Source organism: Capricornis sumatraensis, chromosome 17 (genome assembly GCF_032405125.1).
Source record: "Capricornis sumatraensis isolate serow.1 chromosome 17, serow.2, whole genome shotgun sequence".
Classification (NCBI taxonomy): domain Eukaryota; kingdom Metazoa; phylum Chordata; class Mammalia; order Artiodactyla; family Bovidae; genus Capricornis; species Capricornis sumatraensis.
The window spans coordinates 70,938,717-70,959,261 of NC_091085.1; the positions used below are offsets into that span (position 1 = coordinate 70,938,717).

Sequence of the window (20,545 nt, forward strand, 5' to 3'; positions counted from 1 at the left end):
TCTGTGCCAAGTGCTGGGAATTCCATGTTAAATATAAAAAGATGTTGTTAACGTTCCAGAGGTACCTTGTATGTGCCATGTCCACTGTGGCCCCCAGAAGGGATTTGAAACAGCGTGTAACATTCGAAGCGAATCGTCTGATTTAAAATTGAAAAGTGGGACCTGGAGAACCTGGGGGAAAATAAGCCAAGTGAGGGGACAGTTGTATGTGGAATTCAAGGCATAGTGTGGGTTGGTGTAATTACCAGAGTTTGAGTTTCTGAGGAGTCAAAGCAAAGAGAGAAACAACCATCAGTTGCTTGGTTCATGGTGTCCTTAAAAGACCACCAGGTTGGCCCCCCTGAAGAACTGTTCCTGAGGGTGGGTATTTGTGAGGAGACCCAGTGTGATGGGCGTGAGTCAGCTTGTCTTAGGCTGAGCCCTGAGGCCCATCCCACCAATTAACCTGTATGTTTGTGGTCTGGAGAGGTGAAGTTGGCGGCAGTACGTGGTGCCAGAGCCGCCCAGCCACCCAGCTGCCAAAAACAGGATGCCAATCCGCATCCTGCAGGCCTGCAGCATCCCAACTCTGCCTGCCCGTCCCAGCTCCGTGTGCCGGTCACAACAGGAGGCTCTCTGGGGCAGGTCGCCCCCCCTCCCCCAACTTTTCCTGCTCTGGTGGTCTCAGAGCAGGAAAATGCTAAAATTAGGATTCATGTGGGCCAGGGACCTGCGTGTGTACTTGAGGCCTTCAAAATCTGGACACCCTGAGACCGGGAGGAACTGGGAGAGGGGAGTTTCCCATCATCCTCCACGGCCTTATGCACAAAGCAGGGCTGCTGCTGTTCTGGAAGTGCGGAGGGGAGGTGGTCCTGAGGCAGGGACAGATCTTGGGCGCTGAGGGGCAGAGCATCCCTGAGAAGGAACCGGGAAGCCAGGACGTCTGCCAGCGATGATGACCAGTGTGAGGGTCTTAAGTGTTTATCACTGGCCAATAAGGAAAATTGCTGTTTAGTCCCTCAGTCACGACTGACTCTTGTGCAAACTCCTGGACTGCAGCCCACCAGGCTCCTCCGTCCGTGGGATTCTCCAGGCAAGAAGACTGGAGAGGGTTCTCATTTCCTTCTCCAGGGGATCTTCCTGACCCAGGGATCGAACCTGCATCTGCTGCGTCTCCCGCATTGGCAGGCGGGTTCTTTACCACTGAGCCAGCCACCAGGGAAGCCTAAGAGGAAAAATGAGAGGGAGTGTTTTGCCAAAATCCAGTTAAGTGGAATTTTTTTAGAAGTAATATTAAAAATTTAGAAGCAATTGAAAACATACATAAAAGTTGCAAATGGAATACAGAGAACATTTTTCTGAAACGTTTTGAGAGTAAGTTGCCAGCCAGATGCCAATTGAATACAAGCAAGGACATTCTACAGAGCAGGCCATTAACCCAGCTTGACCTGATCCATGACTCCATCTAATCCTCAGACCCCGCTCGGGGTCCGCCATCTGTCCCAGTGGTGTCCTTTGTTGTAAAGGGTCCCGGCTAGTATCGCCCACTGTGTGGCATGGTCCTGTCCGCTGCACCTCCTTCAGTCTGGGACATTGCTCAGTCTTTCTTTGACTTTCACGACCATTTAGAAGGACGGGCCTGTTAGTTTGTAGAATGGAATGACCCTTGGTTTAGGTTTGTCTGATGTTCGCTCAAGTTGAGGTTTGGGCCGTGCAGTGCCGAGTGATGTTCACCGTGGCCATCTGGTGGCTCTGCTGGGCTTCCTCCCTGCACGGGTGTTCTCTTCCCTTGTGTCGCGAGGTGTTTCTTGTGGGAATACTTTGGAACTGGCTCAGGGCCCAGTGCCCCTCAACCTTTCCATTTATTTCTGTCTGTGTGGACACCTGTTTGTTTCACACAGTGGTTCACAGTCTGTTCATTGTATTCTGGACTCCAGGGTTCACATTGCCCCGATTCGGCCCGTGGGGTCTCGTCAGGTTGGCTCCCGTGCCCCTGAGCGTGCGCATCATCGTTTGAGCACAGCCTTGTTTTCCGACACCAGATGGCAGACCGTGCCTTGTAGTTTTTGCCCCGTCCCTGGAATCCATCGTTCCTCCGCGCAGCCCCAGTTGCTTTTAGTAGAAAAGAGATTTCAAAGTAGGCAGGTGGTTTTTATGATGTGTGGAAATAGCAAATCACTATGTTGTATGCCTGGAACTGGGGCTTCCCAGATGGAGCAATGGTAAAGAGTCCTTGCCTGCCAACACGGGAGATGGCAAGAAAGGCAGGGAAAATCCTGGGAAATCTCATGGACAGAGGAGCCTGGTGGGCTACAGTTCATGGCAGTCCATGGGGTCGCAAAGAGCATACACACACACGCCTGGAACTAACAGTGGTGCAGATCAATTATACATCGACAAAATTTTTTTAAAGTAAAGAATTTATGAATCATTTTAACCCTGGTAAATAATCATTGAAAAGGATAATTAATGGATGAGATTAGGAGCTGGTGCTACACCTAGAAATCTGACAGTGGAATGCAGAACACGGGAAGTGGAAGATGCAGGTTGCCAAGTTCTGTTTGTTTGGGTGTTAGTTGATTGATGGGCCCAGCTGAGAACTAAATGTCCACTAATTTGAAAAAAAAGCAGAAAATATTTCCCTTTTTTTCACGTACTCTGTAAAGCCTCCTTGAAGCTCGTCCTGCTCTCTAAACCCAAATGATATTAACAAGGGCTTTTTTTTGAAGAAATAAAATTACACCAAATTAATCTGGAAAACAAAAGCAAAGACACTGAGGTAGGTATGCTTATTATTACTATTGGAGGTGTTCTCTGCAGGTCTTTCCAGCGGGCAGAATTTGGGACCGTGTGGCTGTATGTGCACACACAGACACACACACACGTTATATATTTGCATCTGTATCATTCTATTTATGTTGAAAACCGTGAGTTCAAACTGAGACCTGCAGTTCTGACCCAACATCTCTGGGTTCGTTCTAGCTTTTTCTTGCTCCATGTTTGCAACCCCTTTTCTCATAGAGAGAGACAGCTGCCTCCCGTTGCCCCTGAAGTGTTGCTTCTCTGATCAGCCCCGTCTGCCACCAGCCTCTCGACTCTGCGGCCACCTCTCCGCTCCTTACCACCCCCCCACCCCCACCAACCTGGAGGCCCTCCGTGCTCTGCCTGCCAGAGGGTTTTCAGTCTGACTTGTTGGGAAAAAGAGGCAGACTTGCTCTCTTGATGCTGTTTTCCCAAGGTGTCCATTCAGCAGAGGTTTGACGCTTTCTGGTGAGACTTTTGGTGTCGTTTCCTGGCTTTTCCCCTTCTGGGCCACCAGGACTTGGATAAGCCATGTAACCTCTCCGAGCCTCAGTTTCCCTGTGTCTGAGATACTCACAGATGGATGCTGAGGGTATCCATGACGTGCCCAGCAGGACACACAGCAGAGATGTTTCTTACTGACTTTACCTTCGCTGAGTGCACAGTACCTTCTGGGCGCTGAGAGATGGAGGAGTCACAGCTTTGACGCTCCAGACTCTGGTGACCTGGACAACTTAGTTGTTGCCAGGAGGACCCGACCTCCGTGTGGCTGTAACAGCATTTATACAGCAGCGAATCTTTTTTTTCTTTCCCCAAAGGTTGTAATGCTTAATCAGAGGTGTCTGATAATTGATTGAAGCTTGAGAAATATTTTCCCAGGTCACATGTTCTCATTGAATAATCGGACATCTCGTTAATTTATTTTTAAAAAAGATTTGCATTAATTTATTATCTTAGCCTGCGGTGGGTCTCCGTCGCCGCACTTCGCCGCCTTCTCCAGTTCCGGCGAGTGGGAGCTCCTCTTGAGCGGCAGTGCACCGGCTTCTCGTTGCGGTGGCTTCTCTTGTTGGGGAGCACAAGCTCTGGGGTGTGTGAGCTCAGCAGTTGAGGTGCTCGGGCTTAGTTGTCCCGCGGCATGTGGGATCTTCCCGGGCCGGGGATCAAACCTGTGTCCCCTGCGTTGACAGGCAGATTCTTAACCACTGAGCCCCCAGGGAAGCCCTTGAATTGGTTTTTTTAACTGAAGTTTGGTTGATGCGTGACATCCTGTAAGTCACAGGTGTACACCGTGACGATGCGCGCTTTGTAAAGAGTGCGCTCCCTTTGTCGTCGTTGCCAGCTTCGGGCTGTGTCCCGCGTCGCACCCCAGCTTCGGGCTGTGTCCCGTGTTGTACCGTACATCCTTGTTGCTTGCTGTACACATGATGGTTTGTACCTCTTAGTCCTCTGCCCCTGTGTTGCCCGTCCCCACTGGTAACCGCAGATTTGTTCTCTGTATCTGTGGTTCTTACGTCTTCTGTCCATCCTGTCCGTGTTGAGCACCCAGTATTGTAGCCACTCAGAGATGACCAAGGTGACTTAGTCACAAAATGGCTTTGAGGCTGGAGGAGGTACATAGCTCAGTTTGTGAGTATTTACTTCTGAGTATAGCCTCTGCTGTATGTCAGGCAGAGAGGGAGACTTAAAAAATGATGTATGTCCTGGCCCTAGAGTCCCATCGTGGAGTTAAATATGCTGACGTGAAGATAATATCATCGCCAGTTCGTAGGTAAACAGGGCCAGGAACACAGTTTGGGTCCTTAGGGTTCTGTCCCTTTCTAAGTATATGACCTTGAACGAATGACTCACCCTCTCAGTGCTCAGTGAGAGAAGGTGCTGTAAAGATGTTGAAAAGCGTGGCTTGTAGCCAGGGCCGCAAGGGAGGGCTTCCTGGAGGAGGCATGAACGTGGTAGGTGGGCAGGACGTGAGGAGGCTGTGTGTAGAGACACAGCGTAGAAGCGCTGACAGGCGCAATGACAGGTGGGGTGGAGCAGAGAGCGTGTGGCGTGTGGGAGGAATAGTGTGAGAGGCGATAGGAGAAGCTTTTTATTATACATCACTTTTGCTAACTGCATTATAAGCCTTGAGGTCAGAGCGTGTAAAGCTTAGGTTAGCAACATGAATGGCTGGGGCTGCCACAGCAAGCAAGTGCAAATGGGTTCTCTAGGTGAGGCCGCATCGTCAAAAGCCCTGGAGCTGGGATCTATGCAACAAGGGCAGTGGCTGGGAATGGCATGGAGCAGGTTAGAGGCCAGGGGTCCTCTGTTCTCCACCCTGATTCCCACTAGGCTGCAGGCTCCCAGCGTAGCTGTGCCATCCAAATCATAGCTGCTTGCCACACGTGGCTGAGTAAAGCCCAGTATTCTTGGGCTTTCCTGGTGGCTCAGACAGTAAAGAATCCACCTGCAATGCAGGAGACCAGGCTTCCATCCCTGGATTGGGAAGATCCCCTAGGGAAGGGAACTGCTACCCGCTCCACTATTCTTGCCTGGGAAATCCCATGGTCAGAGGAGCTTGGTGAGCTACAGTCCATGGGGTCGCAAAGAACTGGACATGACTGAGCAAATTTCACTACTAAAGTCAAATAAAAAGACAAATTCAGCTCATCCGCCTCACTCATCACCTTTCAAGTGTCAGACTGTAGGCCTCTCCGGCTGTCCTATCAGACGGCACAGGTGGAGGAGGCCTCCTTCCTCTTGGACAGCATTGCCCCACAGGGACGCTGAGGACTCCGCACAGAGCCGGGCACACGGAGAGTGGACGTTGCACGGCTCACACAGCTGAGGGCCTGGGAAGGAAAGGGTGCCCTCGCCAGGTTAGGACTGGGCGACCCATGAATATGGCATGGGGCTGCCTCCCAAAGAAGGGGCCGGGACCCGGGGACAGCTGAGACAGTCCGTTCTTGGAATTTCTGAGTTGTTTCGGAAAGCGTTTCCTTCATGTGCCTGTTATTTCTGGCTGGCTAGGTTGTCTCTGCTGCCACTGCATTTCCTGCACCATGTGGCCTTTCTCCCTCTGTGCTCACGAAAGGGGCTTCAATTCTGTGTACCAGACATTCCCAGGCGGATGCACCAGCTCCAGCCTCCACAGACGGGGCCTTAGGGCTCATGGGGGCCGTCGAGGAGCCCTCCCGAGGTTTGCGGAGCCAGCCCAAGGCAGAGTATCTGCTGTCCTACTTAGGCAGGGGGAGAAGCCCTGCTTTTGCGAGCTTGCTGGCATATCCAGCTGCTCGCCCCCGCCCGTTGCCATGAAGGCACGCTGTGTAGCTGGCTGCAGAGGACGTCTCTTACTGTCCAAAATACTTGCGGACATTCCTTCTCTCTGAGAGAAGCCCACGCCTTCTAGCCAAACAATACATGCCCCAGCAGCAGAGACATTTGTAGCGAGCCCTGCCAGCATTGCTTGCTGCTGACCCCATTCCCTGAGTATAAGGCCCTGCAGAGCTGGAGTTTCCCTGTGGTCAGCACTCTGTGTGGAGCGGAGCCTTTGAGGAGAGGGCTCTGACTGGTAGGTGAATCAGGTGAGCTGTGGTCTTCACTCAGAGCCCAAAGAATGGCCTTTGGGACAAGGCCTTACCAAATGGCCCTGTGAAGCACAAAATGGAAATAAGGTGTTGGTACACCCTGGGGTCTCTGTGACTTTTGAACTTGAGTTCAAAATGAGAGAAACGTCCGCGGGAGAACAGGGGAGAGTGTTCTGTCTCCATCTGCAGGGTGCCTGCCTTACTCCTATAGTATGTCTTCCATTCCCTTGTTGCTGTTGAACCACTAAGTCATGTCCAGCTGTTTAGAGATCCCATGCACTGTAGCCCACCAGGCTCCTCTGTCCATGGGATTCTCCAGGCAAGAACACTGTAGTGGGTGGTCATTCCTTTTTCCAGGGGATCTTCCTGACCCAGGGATCGAACCCAGGTCTCCCTCACTGCAGGCAGGTTCTTTACCAATGAGCCACCAGGAAAGCCCAGTCTTTGTTAACCTCAATGGAATTAATGGAACCCCCTCTTGGAGTGTACATGGGGACCACCTTTCCTATAGTGACAACTTTATGAGTATTCCGTAAAGAATTATCGTCGAGTCCACTGGACAAACCAGTCTATTCCATAATCACTGTGCAGAGCTGTGTGCAATCGAGGGTTAATTCTATCCATGCAAAAATTATTCAGTTCATTTCAAACATTTCAGTCAGTATGAAACCTTTTTAAAATTGGAGCATAGTTGATTGACAGTGTTGTGTTCATTTCACCCTTTTTCAGAGTCTATACGTTTAAGTCCATGTTCTCTGGGGTTTCCCCCCGACCAAGATGTAGCATCAGAAATCCTAAAATAATAACCAGTTAAGCAACTTCTTGTATCCTCTTCTATAAAATGAGTATCATGATGCCTGCTGGGTTCTCCTTAGGAGAGCTTCTTGAAGATCAAATAGGCTGACATCATCCAGAGAGCTTTGTCAACAGCTGAGCTTATCAGAGGTCTGGCTCATTGTTGTGATTGTCATCTCAGATGACTGTGAGGCAGGACTGCCTTTCAAGGGCAGGAACACCTGTGACTCTGAAAGCATTTGGTAGGAAAAGGGCATGTGTAGTTATCTGCTAACCTGTTGTGCTACTTCCGAGGATGGTATTATTTTATTTGTTTTTTTGACCTGGCGTGGCCTTCCTTCATTGCACCCAATCGTGTTCATATCCTTCTGAGAAGAGCAAAAACATGGGTCGTGTACCTGCTGTGTGTAAGGAACTCTTATGAAGGGAGCAGCTTCCTCTGTGTCGTTCTTAGCCCTGACTGTGCTTCAGTAGCAGTTTTGGGACTTTAAAAAAAAAAAAAAAAAAGCGGGTGCCGAGGACTTGTCACAGACCTTCCGAATTAGAACCGGCTGGTATTAGACCTGGACGTGAATGTTTTAGAAGTTTTGTAGATTCTTCCCACGTACAGCCAGAAGTGGAAATTAGAAGCGTTAGTATCATATTCTATTGTGCAATGTCTCTACACTGAGTGTTTCCCTTCTTCAAGGAATTATGTTTCCGAGTGGCCTGGCACACATCCAGACTGCCCAAATGTGGACCCATCCCTTAAAGATTGCTGTCTTTACCTGGGCAGCATTCATTTGGGCTTGGCGTACTGTGATTCTCCTTACTCTGCAAGTACTTGGCTATTTGAATGGCTGAACAGAGCCCTGTAGGTGAATATCAGAACATACGCATAATAGACCAGGTGTTAGAACCCAGAAATATGGATTCCCAGACCAGTGCATTGTACGTTTTTAAACTTTGACATGCGCTTAGAGTCACTGAGGCGGTGGGTGAAAGATGAGGTTGCCCAGCCTCTACTCTGGACACTTTCAGGAGCTGGACTGACCTCCTTCATTTGTGAGAAAGAAGAGAATGTCTTCCCGCAGAGCTGGGGGAGGAGACGGGGTGGCACGTGGTGGGCGCTCGGGCAGTGGCGGTGCTGTTGCTGAGAAGCAGCTTCTTGGCCAGCGTGGCTCTGCCCCTCCCCAGCCACCCCCTCCAGGACCCCCATTCAGTCCAGAAGGACCGGGTGACATGTCCTGTCCCGTAATGGTGATGGTGGCGCCCCTGGGGCTGACGCCGGGTCTTCTCTTTCTGAGGCTGTTTCCCATCTCTCTCCAGTGCCTGATGCGTCCACATGCTGGGAAGAAGGACTGGGGACTGGTCCTCTCCTGACTCCTCAGTGCTGCTGGGCCTGGCCCCAGAGGGGGCTGCAGGGCCTCCACTCTGGTCCTCCCTCTGAGACGGGCAGCGGCAAGGGCATTCCAGGGGTTAAGAAGGTGGGCATGGGCCAGAGAGACATGGGTCTCAGCCTATCTCATAAAGATTATGCTCCTGCGGTTGAAGTTTCCTCAACCACAGAACAAGAACGATCGTAGCGTGTGTTTCCCTTGATCCTCTTGTGAAGGTTAATTTTACCATTTGGGAGCTGGAAGAACCTTGCAGGCGAGACCCTCCCAGAAGTCTCTCAGAGCCCTTCCTTCACAGAACGTTGCAGAACCCACCGCTCAGAAGCACTCTCTTCCCAGCCCTCCAGGGTTCCTTTCTCAGGGAGCTCATCCCATCCTGCCTGGCATCGTATATGTTAGTTGCATCCTAACATAGACATTTCCTCTGCCAAAAGAAGCAGTAAAAGCAGAGCTGGCTTCCGCCAGGTGGGTTGCAGCGTCTCATCCCACACTCTCTGGGACAGCCGCCTGCTCTTCCTTCAAAGCCCACCCTGTGCCCCTTGCGAAAGGGTCTCAGAGCCCCTCCCCTCCCCTCCCCTCTACCTGGAATGCCATCCCCCCCCAACACGCACCCCAGATCTGCCTCGAGGAGCTGTTAGCACGACTGAAGGACTTCCAGGACGTATCTGTGCTTTTAAAAAACACCCAATAACCGTGGCAGCTGCCCACAGTCCCTGTTGGGCGAATGGATGGTGATTTGAAAGAAACAGAAATCCTTCAGTCTGTCGGTTTGAACAAGAATGGGGTCCTCATGGCTCGGGGTGGGTTTCTGGGCCGCCAGCTGTTTTCCCTCGCAGTTTCTAACGCACACCCTATCGCTTGTTCCCGAGGCCCACAAAAAGCCGTAGGAGTAAAAGTGATTAGAGGAACTTCAGCTGTTTTGCTCCCTCTGAATAGCCCTCTTTCATCAGGATAGGCAGGGACAAGGGCCTTTTTTAAACCCAAATATCAGGGAAGGACGAGGGTTCCAGCAGAGCCATTTGCCGTCGGTGGGAACGCCATCCTTCCTTCCATCAGGACGGGCACTCTGCCGCTTCCCTGGAGGGCTCCCTCCAGCCTCCTGTTCAGACGTCCATCCTTCTCCGGGGAGCGGGGAGGGCAGGGGCTGGGGGCAGTTCAGATCACACGATGTGACCACGGCAGGCGGTCCGGGACCTCTTCTCTGGTGCTGACATCTGCCTCTCCAGCCAGCCACCCCCCACTACTTCTGCTCCTCAGAGGTTTCCAACAAAGCTAGTATGTATCGCCACCGCCGATTCCTCTTTCCGTCCCGCGTCCCGGTTTCTGGGTGACGCTGGCTGTTGCTGCTCGGAGGGTGGGGTTTTCCGGAGGACCCTGTCTGTCTGTAGTGCTTATGACCCCACGTCATCTCCTAAAACCGGCCTCTGAGATTCCTCTCTATTGTGGAGATAAAAAGCGGGGAGGGTGGGGGGCTGAACTTGTTCTTAATCCCCCGTTGGGATTTTTCTTGCAGCGACCAAGAGAAACATTTCCGTTTTGTTTGCCTGCGTCTGAGTTCCCGGAGCTTTAGTCTAAAGAGCTGTCTTTCTGGGGACCAGCATCTTTGGGGAAAAGGCTGATTTCACTGGGATGAGGATGGGTGGTTTGTGGGTGTGTTTTCCTCATCCAGAGAACCTTGAAAAGGAGGTGCGCCATCCCCGAAGTGGGGGTGTCTGGAGACTGATGAACCCGGGGACCGTATGGTGTCAGAGCCCTGGCTGCAGGACACAGTTGCTCACATCGGCCACCCAGCGGGCGAGGGAGGCTCTGAGCCCAGGGTGAGCTCAGAGCAGAAGACGGGACGCAGGGCCATAAAGAATATCCGTGTCCCATTTTCGTAGGTCCCGTGGCTGCCAGGCTCTGTGGCCTCTGGGCCCCGGGAGTCATCCAGCGAGGTTTTTTTGCTTGTGCCCCATCTGCTTACTGTCTGAGCTGCAGGGCTGTCTCTGAGCCTGGGGAGGGTGTGTCCTCTGAGCCTCCCTGCCTGCAGCTTCAGATCTCACCCTGCACAGAGGAAGACAGAGGCAGAGTGTCCCTGGGGAGCCCAGGCACACAGCCCCCTGAATTGACATGTAGCCTCAAGGCTCTTGATTCTGTAACAGCCTCAGAAACACTGAGGAACAACTGGCCTCAAAAGCGATCACGGGATGAAACCAGCCTATTCTTTTGCGTTGTTCCTCCTCCACCCCCACCCCACCCCCCAAGGAAACATAAGGGAAACCAAGGGGAATTTTTGCCCATGATTTCCAAGGCAAAGGTCACCGTCACTGGCTGGCTGTTTCCAGAGGTCTCAGGTTTCTGGTCACTATGGGTTTGTTTTTTTTAAAACTTATGAACAAAAAGAGGTTGATGATGCCTTGCAAAGTTCCCCCCCCACCACCCTGCCAGCTGCTTCGATGAACTGATTGCTGTGTGAAGTTTCATGCGTTTTGTTGGAGTCTCTCTGGCAGCGATGAAAGTAGGTAGTAAGTGATCCGTGTCTTACCTAAAATAGCATAGTTCAGAAAACAAACTCAGTTGTAAGATTTTAAGGAAAGGGTGAGTGACAAGTTTCAGGGGTAGAAAAGTGTTGGACAGTTCTCTGCCATTTGCTCGAACTAGACAGCCTGGGATGTCTGTCGGCCAATGGATGCTAACAAGCTTTTTGCCTGCCGTGGGTAAGTGAGACTCCCAGAAAGGGTGCATCTCGTTTCTTCCATGATTTACAGTCCTAGACTCAGCGCTTGAAACTGGCACCACAGGTACAGGACTCACAGGGTGGAAAGGGTGACTCGGCAGCGTGTGACGATGGATGAAGAAGCGCCGTCCAGGTGTGAACTGTTTCCCATAGGAAAGAGATAGAGCCAGTTGTCAGTAGGATAAGGGGGCAGAACTAGAACCTTAACGTTTGCTATTTGAGCCGTTGTGATTTTTTAGCGTGCGAGGCGGAAAAACGAACGGATTTCGTTGGCGGTCTTCATAGTGTGGAAGATAACCGTTTTTTTTTTTTCCAATTCCAGAAACTGCTGACTTGGCACTGGCCCCTGCGATGAGGTTTCTTAGCTCCTGGAGTTGTATTTTAGACTTAGCTGAATATTCCAGGATGACAATGTTAAACTACCAACTTTAGCTGTCCTGGGCAATGATGACTTTGTTGTTTTATGTTACACAAGATGTTCTTGTGTTTCTGTCAAGAATTGATTTGTTTTTGTTTTTTTTTAAGTGCTTCTGTTTCTTAGAGATTTTTCTTTCAATCAAATATGTTAATTGGTTGCTCAAGAGAAAATGAATAATATATATGGCTCCCTATAATTTGAACTGCGATCTTTCACAAAATTAATAAAAATGAAATGTTTTTGCATTATGACTTTGAAAGTTAAAATATCATTTACAAAAGTTAATATTTGCTCAATACAGTAAATTTGGAAGATGCTAAGAAGTAGAAGGAGGATAACCTTAGCACTATTAATAATTTTGGTGTGTCTTATGTGTAGTTTTCAGAGATAATGGTTTTTTCTAAGTAATTGGTGGTAATTAATAGCTAATATAGTCTATCAGTTCATACAGGCTGGATTTCTGCATAAGCTGAAGATTTTCTTGGTAGCCAAGTCATGAAAGTGAAATTTTTTATTGTAATTCTTAAAATCTTACGTTGAATATGGATATTCAGTTCAGTTCAGTTCAGTTGCTCACTCGTGTCCGACTCTTTGCGACCCCATGAATCGCAGCACACCAGGCCTCCCTGTCCGTCACCAACTCCCGGAGTTCACTCAGATTCACATCCATTGAGTCAGTGATGCCATCCAGCCATCTCATCCTCTGTCGTCCCCTTCTCCTCCTGCCCCCAATCCCTCTCTATTGCCTGTTAAAATAACAAAGACCAGAGATTCCCTCTGCTGAGAAGTTCACTGGGTTAACTTGAGCTTTTCTATGGGAATAGTGAGCAAGCCACCCGTTTTTCTTGAGATGCAAACAGATAGTGAAAGTGTGATTTCATCTTCCTTATGCTCTGTAAACCGAAGACACCAGGAAGCAGTGAGGTTGTTAAAAGTTCAGAGCGCTGAGGGAAGAGATCAGCAGCAAAAGTCTGAAAAATTCACGAAAAGAACCAGCCTCTGCTCGTCAGAGAGCTGGTCTCTGTTTCCAGAAGACATCGTATTACAGTGGGTCCCGTCACAGTGTCCTGAAGGAAGGGGCTCTGAGTGCTGGAGGAGCCTGTGGAGACCCTCGGTGCTGTAGCCGAGGTGTCCCACTTTGTCCTGAAACTCTCCAGCAGCAGGCTTGTGGCAGAGTTTGGGGGGAGCAGTGTGTGGAACTACCATAGGAGCTGTTTCATCCCGTTGGCCTTTCACATGCCACCCTCCAGCTTTTCCTCTGCAGGTTGTCTTCGCCCATTTTCCTCTGTGAATTCCAGCCTAACTGTGCTCTGTTTTTTTTTCCTCTCCCCAGCTTAAGTGAGAGCTTTTTCATGGTGAAAGGAGCAGCCCTCTTCCTACAGCAGGGAAGCAGCCCTCAAGGCCAGCGGAGTCTTCAGCACCCCCACAAGCATGCAGGTGATGGCTCTAAACTGATGCTTTTACCCAGGGAGTTACCTTCTGTGTGGCTGAGCAACCCTGCAACACTGTGTTCAGCACTTGGCTGGTTCTCAAGGCCAGGGAAATAGCGCAGCACAGGTTGATAATGACAGGTGCAGGTTAGAGGCTCTTTTCTTGAGGCCATGTGTGTTTTCCTGACGGCACTGGGAGCCAGCACCCTTTGACCATGCATGTGTATATAAGGTCAGCAGCTTTCTGTTTGAATGTAAAGATTCCCTACTCAGTCTATCCGTTAACTGCAGATTTTAAGTTACAGTATCCTGGGCTTCTCCTGGTGGCTCAGACAATAAAGAAGTTGCCTGCCTTGCAGAAGACCCGGGTCTGATCCCTGGTTTGGGAAGATTCCCCTAGTGGGAATGGCTGCCCACTCTAGTATTCTTGCCCGGAGAATTCCATGGACAGAGGAGCCTGGCGGGCTGTAGTTCATGGGGTCGCAAAGACTCGGGCATGACTAAGCAGCTAACGCTTTCCCTTTCTTCACGTGCCTTTTTAACAGATGTACCAGAGCATCTTATGGCCAGATGTTGTCCCCTTGAAAATTATTGCCTTGGGGTGCGAGATGCCTAGCCTGTCATTGCTCTGAGCACTTGGAAAGCTCTCATCTGGGGAATTTATTTACAAACCTTGGGCACATGCTGGGTTGGAAAGTCTTTATTTTTTAATGGTGGGTGGTTTTTTGAAAGTAGACAGAAATTTTAAAATGGGATCAAAGCAAGTATTCACTGAGGCACAAAAGCAAGGAAATAAGAAATGTGTCCGAGGACTTCCCTGGCAGTCCGGTGGTTAAGACTTCGCCTTCCAATGCAGAAGGTGCGGGTTCAGTCCCTGGTTGGGGAACTGAGATCCCTTGTGCCTTGTGACCAAAAAACCAAAACAGAGAAACAGGAGCAATATTGTAACCAGTTCAATAAAGACTTTAAAAATGGTCTACATAAAAAAAAAAAAAGAAAAACCTTCAAAAAAAAGAAAAGAAGTGCCCAGGAAGTGGAAGACAGGGAAGGCTGACATGCTGCAGTCCATGGGGCTGCACAGAGTCGGACTGAGTGACTGCACAGCAACAGCAAAGCAGTAAGACGGGTTTTCTTAGGTGACTTGACCCTGAACCTGAAGGCATTTGGGAGTAAAGGATTAGGGAGGCATTTGCGTGCAAGTGGATCTTTGTAGCCAGTGGGGAGCCTCTCCAGGCACTTCTTGGATGGGCAGCGCACGTCTGAATAGGCGCTGGAAAGACCTCGCCTCTCAGAACCACAGCGAATCAAAGGAGCTGGCAGTTGGGGCCAGTTCTGTTGTCACTTCGGTCATCTTGTTTGTCTAACGTCAAGTCAATCAAGCCTCATCTGGGAGCTGAGTCTCTAGGCTAGAATTTCCTGTCTTAGATTTTATAGCAAACCCCAAGGCTCAGTCAATATTGTCACATGCTGATATTTCTAATCAAGATTTAGGTCTGTCGTAAGCTAAGTAAACAATCCTTCTGCACAGGGAGGCAGTGTGTTTTGTGGAAAGAATATTTACTCTGGAGCCAGACAGACCTGGCTTCTGATCCAGTTCTGCAAGCATACAGAACTTTCAGAGTCAATTTCTGAGCTTTGGTCTCCTAATCTTTACAACGGGCATCAAATACCGGTCAGTAACTCAGATGACAAGAAATGTGAAATTTATGCACGTTAACAGGCCTGCCTTCTCCTTGGTGCTCTGCCTGCGTAGCTGTGATCGTTGCTACAGTGCCTGCTGGTACAGTAAAACTGCAAACAGGACCTTTGCTTCTTAATCTGCTAGCCGTTCTGCCCTATAAGGAGTGTAAACTGTGGTTCATGGCTTAACCATAATGCATGAGCAAAGCCAATGCTCAGTTTTGCTCCCTAAGTATTAAATGTCTCCTTCCTCAAATTCAGCGAATATTTGCATACTGTGTGCAATCTTGGGGAAGTGACTACAAAACCGTCTTGTAAAATCATTCCACCCGGTTGGTGAATCTCTGGAAGGTAACACAAGGATGGGAAGGGAGCCTGGTGTGTTGGCTTTTCTGCCATGGGGTCTGGGGGGCGTGGACAGTGAGCTCAGAAAAGCAGGGCTTGCCCATTGGCCACAGATGCTCAGTACATGATTGTGGGTCAGGCACACACTGGACTTCACGGCAAGTCCCCCAGACGACCCACAGGCCCCTAAGCAAACCCCATGCCAAGCTGAGGACATGACTCCACGTCGAGTGATTCCGCTCATGTTAGCCAGTCCAGTTGGGCCGAGACTCTTCCTTTCCAGGGCTGACCTATACTTCAGGCTCAAATTCTCTGCCTTTTTTTTTTTTGCAAGTGCTTACCGAACACTTTAACATACAGAGACTGTGTGAGGCTGCCAGGCCCGGGGTTGGGATTTCTCTCTGTCAGCGATTCCATGTCTCAGCAGACCGTCCCACTGAAAGGCCTCTGCTGCTGCTGCTGCTGCTAAGTCATTTCAGTCGTGTCCAACTCTGTGCAACCCCATAGACGGCAGCCCACGAGGCTCCCCCGTCCCTGGGATTCTCCAGGCAACAACACTGGAGTGGGTTGCCATTTCCTTCTCCAATGCATGAAAGTGAAAAGTGAAAGTGAAGTCACTTAGTCATGTCCAACTCATAGCGACCCCATGGACTGCAGCCTACCAGGCTCCTCCATCCATGGGATTTTCCAGGCAAGAGTACTGGTGTGGGGTGCCGTTGCCTTTTCCAGAAGCCTCTATCTGTGTGGACAGCTTCGTTTTCACTGAGCCACTCATCAGACAAGGGACTGGTGTCCGCCTTCATCCGTGTGCTTTTGTGACTCAGAGTCGGGGGTGGGGGCGCCCAGCCGTGGTGGTTGTGTGCCATCCTGATGTTGGTAACACGACAGGTGAGCATGCTGCTGGGTAGAGAAAAGGACCAAGGACCGTCCCCTCCAAGTCCTTTCTTATGGGATGTGGTGCCAGCGTAGGGTGTTGTACTCTGTGGGATCCTGGAAGAGAGAAGACAAGGGGGCAGGTTTCCAACAAACTTGACTCGTCTCTGAGGCTGGAAGTGCCGTTTGCACATCATTTGTCAGCCTTCTCTAAGATTAAAAAGATGCTTTTTTGCCAAAGGAGCATGCCCAGGGGCTTCCCTGGCGGTCCAGTGGTTGAGACTCTGTACTTCCATGTCAGGATGCCAGGGGTCTAATCTCTGGTCAGGGAGCTAAGATCCCACACACCACATGGCCATAAAAAAGAAAATTTCTTGAACTAAATAAAAAATGAAAATGCAACATACCAACTTAAAAAAATCATATGGGAAAATCAAGTTTGAAAAAAAGGAACACAGCCAGTGGATTAATCCCTCTGGGTTCTAATCATGATCTGTAGGATCATTTTTTTTCTTAAGATAATTGTTTCTTAGGAGTGTTGCACAACCTGAAATGATTATGGATTTTCTGTGAATTACTTCTTGCACTTTTCTTCCACATCAGCATCTTTACAGTTGAACCATTTCTTCAGAACGATCCCCACACAGACATATTTGAAATATATACATAAGCTAGGAAAAAAAGCGGCATTGCAAACACCCTCACTACTTTCTAGTTCTGAAGCTCAGTTATGGGGTCCCCTGTGCCTGGGAGACGCAGCCCTTCTCCTGTGGGTTGGATCCTGCGTGGCTGTGGAGCCTCACCATCTCCGAAAAACTCTCTTCCCCGCCCTGCAGCCCAGAGGCACCCCCCAGGGACCCTGCGGCCACTCAGTGATGATTGGAGGCTGACCCTGGATTCCTGTCTCTTTTCAATCACCTGGGGGAAACAAACAGAGAGTATATGATTTTTAGCAGGAAAAAAAATGCCATTGCTGTTTACTCAAATTATATCTCTGGGTACCCAGCACATACCTTCTCTCTGTGCAGTGACTTAAAACATTTTCCCTCCTGGTTATAGAAGTCATGTCTTTCACCCTCTTTTAAGGAAAGTGGAGTGTGCGTGTTAGTCACTCAGTCATGTCCAGCTCTTTGAGACCCCATGGACTGTAGTACCATCAGACTCCTCTGTCCATGGAACTCTCCAGGCAAGAATATTGGAATGCATTCTCTTCTCCTAGGGATCTTCCTGACCCAGGGATCAAACCCACGTCTCCTGCACTGAAGGCAGATTTTTTAAGCAGAGAATAACCCCAAGTCCTTTTTCTTTCAGACCAACCCTCAGCAAATCCCTCTCTTCAGCTGTGTCTATTGTTGCTGCTGCCTCCACCCCTACAAAGTCACATTTGCTTGAATTTAATAACGTTTCTTCTCTAGGCTTATCTGTATTTTTGAGATTTTGTATGTAATAATAATAAAAAACACATATTGCATTTAGTTCAGAAAACAAAAGCAACTTTAAAAAACCCGGCAATGAACTCTCTCTCTCACCCATACTCATTTCAGCATTCAGGAGGGGACTAAGGGAAGTCCAGGTTTTCCAGACCCTCAAAACCAGCCTCTCCTGGGTGTCTGCCTGGAAAGTAGGTGGGTGACCTATTTTAAACTTTCTCCATTCATCCAACAGGGGACCTGCCTCAACATCTTCAAGTCATGATCAACCTTCTGCGTTGTGAAGATAGAATCAAGCTGGTAAGAAGAGACGAGAGTGGCAAGTTTTCATTTTTAATGGTGACATTTGGTAGGCACTTATTGACGAGCAGGGAGTTGGAAGGGAGGTTGGGGAATGAGGGGGTGGGGGTTGGCTCTCTTACATTATAGCAAATTCTCCCAAGCTGTTCACTAAGGCCAAATTCCCCATCTGCTCCTCTGTCCCCCAGAAGGTGCAGGAAAGGGTGGATAAGGTCTCTGGGTCAGTCTGTGCTGAGCTGAAATCGTCTTTCTCTGGGTTTTATTTGTTCACCCGTATTTAACGAAGTTTGAGGGTCTCCTCTGAGCCAGGCGCTGTCCCTCATTCTGGGGATATAAACCAGATGTAAGACTTTGATCTTAATGCCGAAACTCTCAGGGGAAAGATAAAAACAAAAGTCTCCAGTCTTGGGCTGGTGGAGGAAGGGGCAGCCACCTGGAAAGGCAGGCCAGCGAGAGCATGTCCGCCCATCTAGGCCGTGCGCTTGGAGAGTGCCTGGGCGGAGCGGGTCCGCTACATGGTGGTGGTGGACAGCAGCGGGCGCCAGGACACGGAGGAGAGTATCCTGTTGGGAGTCGACTTTTCCAGTAAGGAGAGGTGAGTCTGCTCTGCACGGTGGCTCCCCTCTGCGGCAGGGCCAGGAGTTGCTGCTGGAAAAAGGTTTCCAGGGTCCCACACCCATGGTGGGAACAGTAGATGACAAGGTGGTCAGGCCCTGGGGACCATGGAGCCCCTTGTTTTAGCTCTCATGTGCTGTGCTGGTCCAGTCTCTGCTCTCAGAGAGCTTAGGGTCTACACTCTGCTTAGAGATTTATCCCTGGGTCCCAGGGGTGCCCTAGAAGAGGGCACCTTAACCAGCAGGGCTTCCTGGAGGAGGTGACAGCTGTGATGAATACCCCAGGGCAAGCAGGAGCCAGGCCAGGTAAAGCAGGAAGGCGCCTTCCAGGCTGACCATCCCATATGGAAGTATGTGATCGATGGGGATTATATCAAGGGCCTGATTCAGTATTAATATCCCGTGGATTCCCAAGTGCTTGTTGATGGGTCCTGGGTCAGAGGCTTGAAGAGGGGGTTGGGAATTTCCCAATAACTGGAGGCCAGGTTTCTAATAGTTATATCATAGACCTTATTATGTGTGTTAAATGGAGGTGAACAACTCTCCTTACGTATCGGAGAAGTTAATGTGAGTGAGATCATTGCTGAACCTGAATTTGTTAAAACTGGATTAGAGTAGACTCTCTTTATTCCTCATTAACCTGCTCTTCATTAAGCAAGCCATGTGCTTGCATTCTCCTGAGTATGAGGCAATAGGCTCAGCCCGGGCACACAGGGCAGCAACAGTATCCACGGTTCTCGGCCTCAAAGAGCCTGTAAGCTCAGCGTGGAAAGAGCCGTCACCAGAAGTCAGGGTGATGTACCCAGTAATGGAGAAGTGTGGAGTGGTCATGGGAACCCAGGAGGGGCATGGGCCTGGCAGGGAGCCTGCCAGAGGCCTTCAGGAACAGGTGATGGCTAAGCCCAGTCTTAGAGGACGAATGGGCTTGTCAGGTGAATCTGGGGTTAGGGCAGGTCAGAGGATGCGTTGGAAGAGCATTTCAGGCAGAATTGATAGCAGAAGTCACGAGCCACAGAGGCAGTGGTTGGCGTGGAGACCGTGCTGTCTCGTCTTGTTCTTGCGAGGGGGCTGCCATTAGTCCCACCCTTGCGACCAAGACTCCATTGCTTGTTACAAGTAAATGAAGTAATAGGAAGGCAGATACAGAAGCGGAGGGTTGAAAAGATCCCCCACGGCTGCTAATACTCAGAGGATTGAGTGGGTTTCGTGAACCCGAGGACTGCCTGTGGCACGGTTTTGTGTGCATAGCTGTAGTCCCTTGGGGCCTGTCAGCCCATAGCAGAGAGATGTCCATGTAGGGTCCCCGGAGGTGGTCTGAGCTGGCCCTGGAAGTGACGGCTGTTTCTCACAAGCCAACTCTTTTTCAAATGCCTGAAGAATTTTCATAGGGATCCGAGGAGACCCTCTGATAAAACCTTTCCTTTCCATCTGTGTTTCTCAGCAGTGCCAGGCTATGAAACCTGAAGTGGTCAGGTATCATATCGCTGTTAGGATGGGCAAAAAAAACAAAACGCAGATTAAGCTTGATTTTAAAACACCAACTGCACAGCAGCTACAGGAACAGAGGTCCAGAAGTGAACTCCAGTCCTGATGTTGGCAGTTTCCCCACCCCTGCCACCCCAGAACAGGAGACTGAGGATAGCTGCCACGATTCGCCTGTGTCCCCCAGACTGTGTGGCCTCGTGCCAGGCGCGTGCCTGCCATTGTCGGCTTCACTCCTGCTGCACTGCGGGCATGTGGTCCACTGGTTGCTCCTGGCCCCTGAGAGCTGTAGCTGAGACCTAGCATTTATGGAGTCATGGTCCCCTGTGACTGTCTCTAAGCTGGGGTTTCTGGACATCCTAGGCCCGTGTCTTCTCGAATTCAGTGGTAGGCTGTCCCTGCAGACAGATATACCCCTAGGGAGCAGGACCCGGGGCAGGTGGTGGTTCCCCGCTGTGAGCTCCACCAGCTGGGTGGAGACACAGCGAGGAAAGGCCTCGTGCAGGAGGGTGGACCCTAACTCCAGACGTCTCCTCTTCCCTCCTGTGTAGTAAAAGCTGTACCATCGGGATGGTTCTCCGACTGTGGAGCGACACAAAAATCCACCTTGATGGAGATGGGTAAGGAGACCTCTTTAAAAGGGCTTCTCTCACCGTAGACTTTGAAACACGAGTCAGTTTGGACATCGTTGGGTAATCATTAACACAGTCTCTGTGTGTGACGTTTATCACGTCAGGAGGAG

At 50.1% G+C, this 20,545-nt stretch overlaps 1 protein-coding gene across 1 annotated transcript in view; it reads left to right on the forward strand.

The window, feature by feature from the left end:
- Window positions 1-20,545, forward strand: part of SSH1 (slingshot protein phosphatase 1) — a 51,544-nt gene that overhangs the window by 13,212 nt on the left and 17,787 nt on the right. Inside the window, exons 3-6 of the mRNA XM_068990181.1 lie at window positions 12,983-13,086; window positions 17,643-17,707; window positions 18,181-18,302; window positions 20,355-20,423. Coding sequence (XP_068846282.1) covers window positions 12,983-13,086; window positions 17,643-17,707; window positions 18,181-18,302; window positions 20,355-20,423 — 360 coding nt within the window. The remainder of the gene's footprint in view (window positions 1-12,982; window positions 13,087-17,642; window positions 17,708-18,180; window positions 18,303-20,354; window positions 20,424-20,545) is intronic.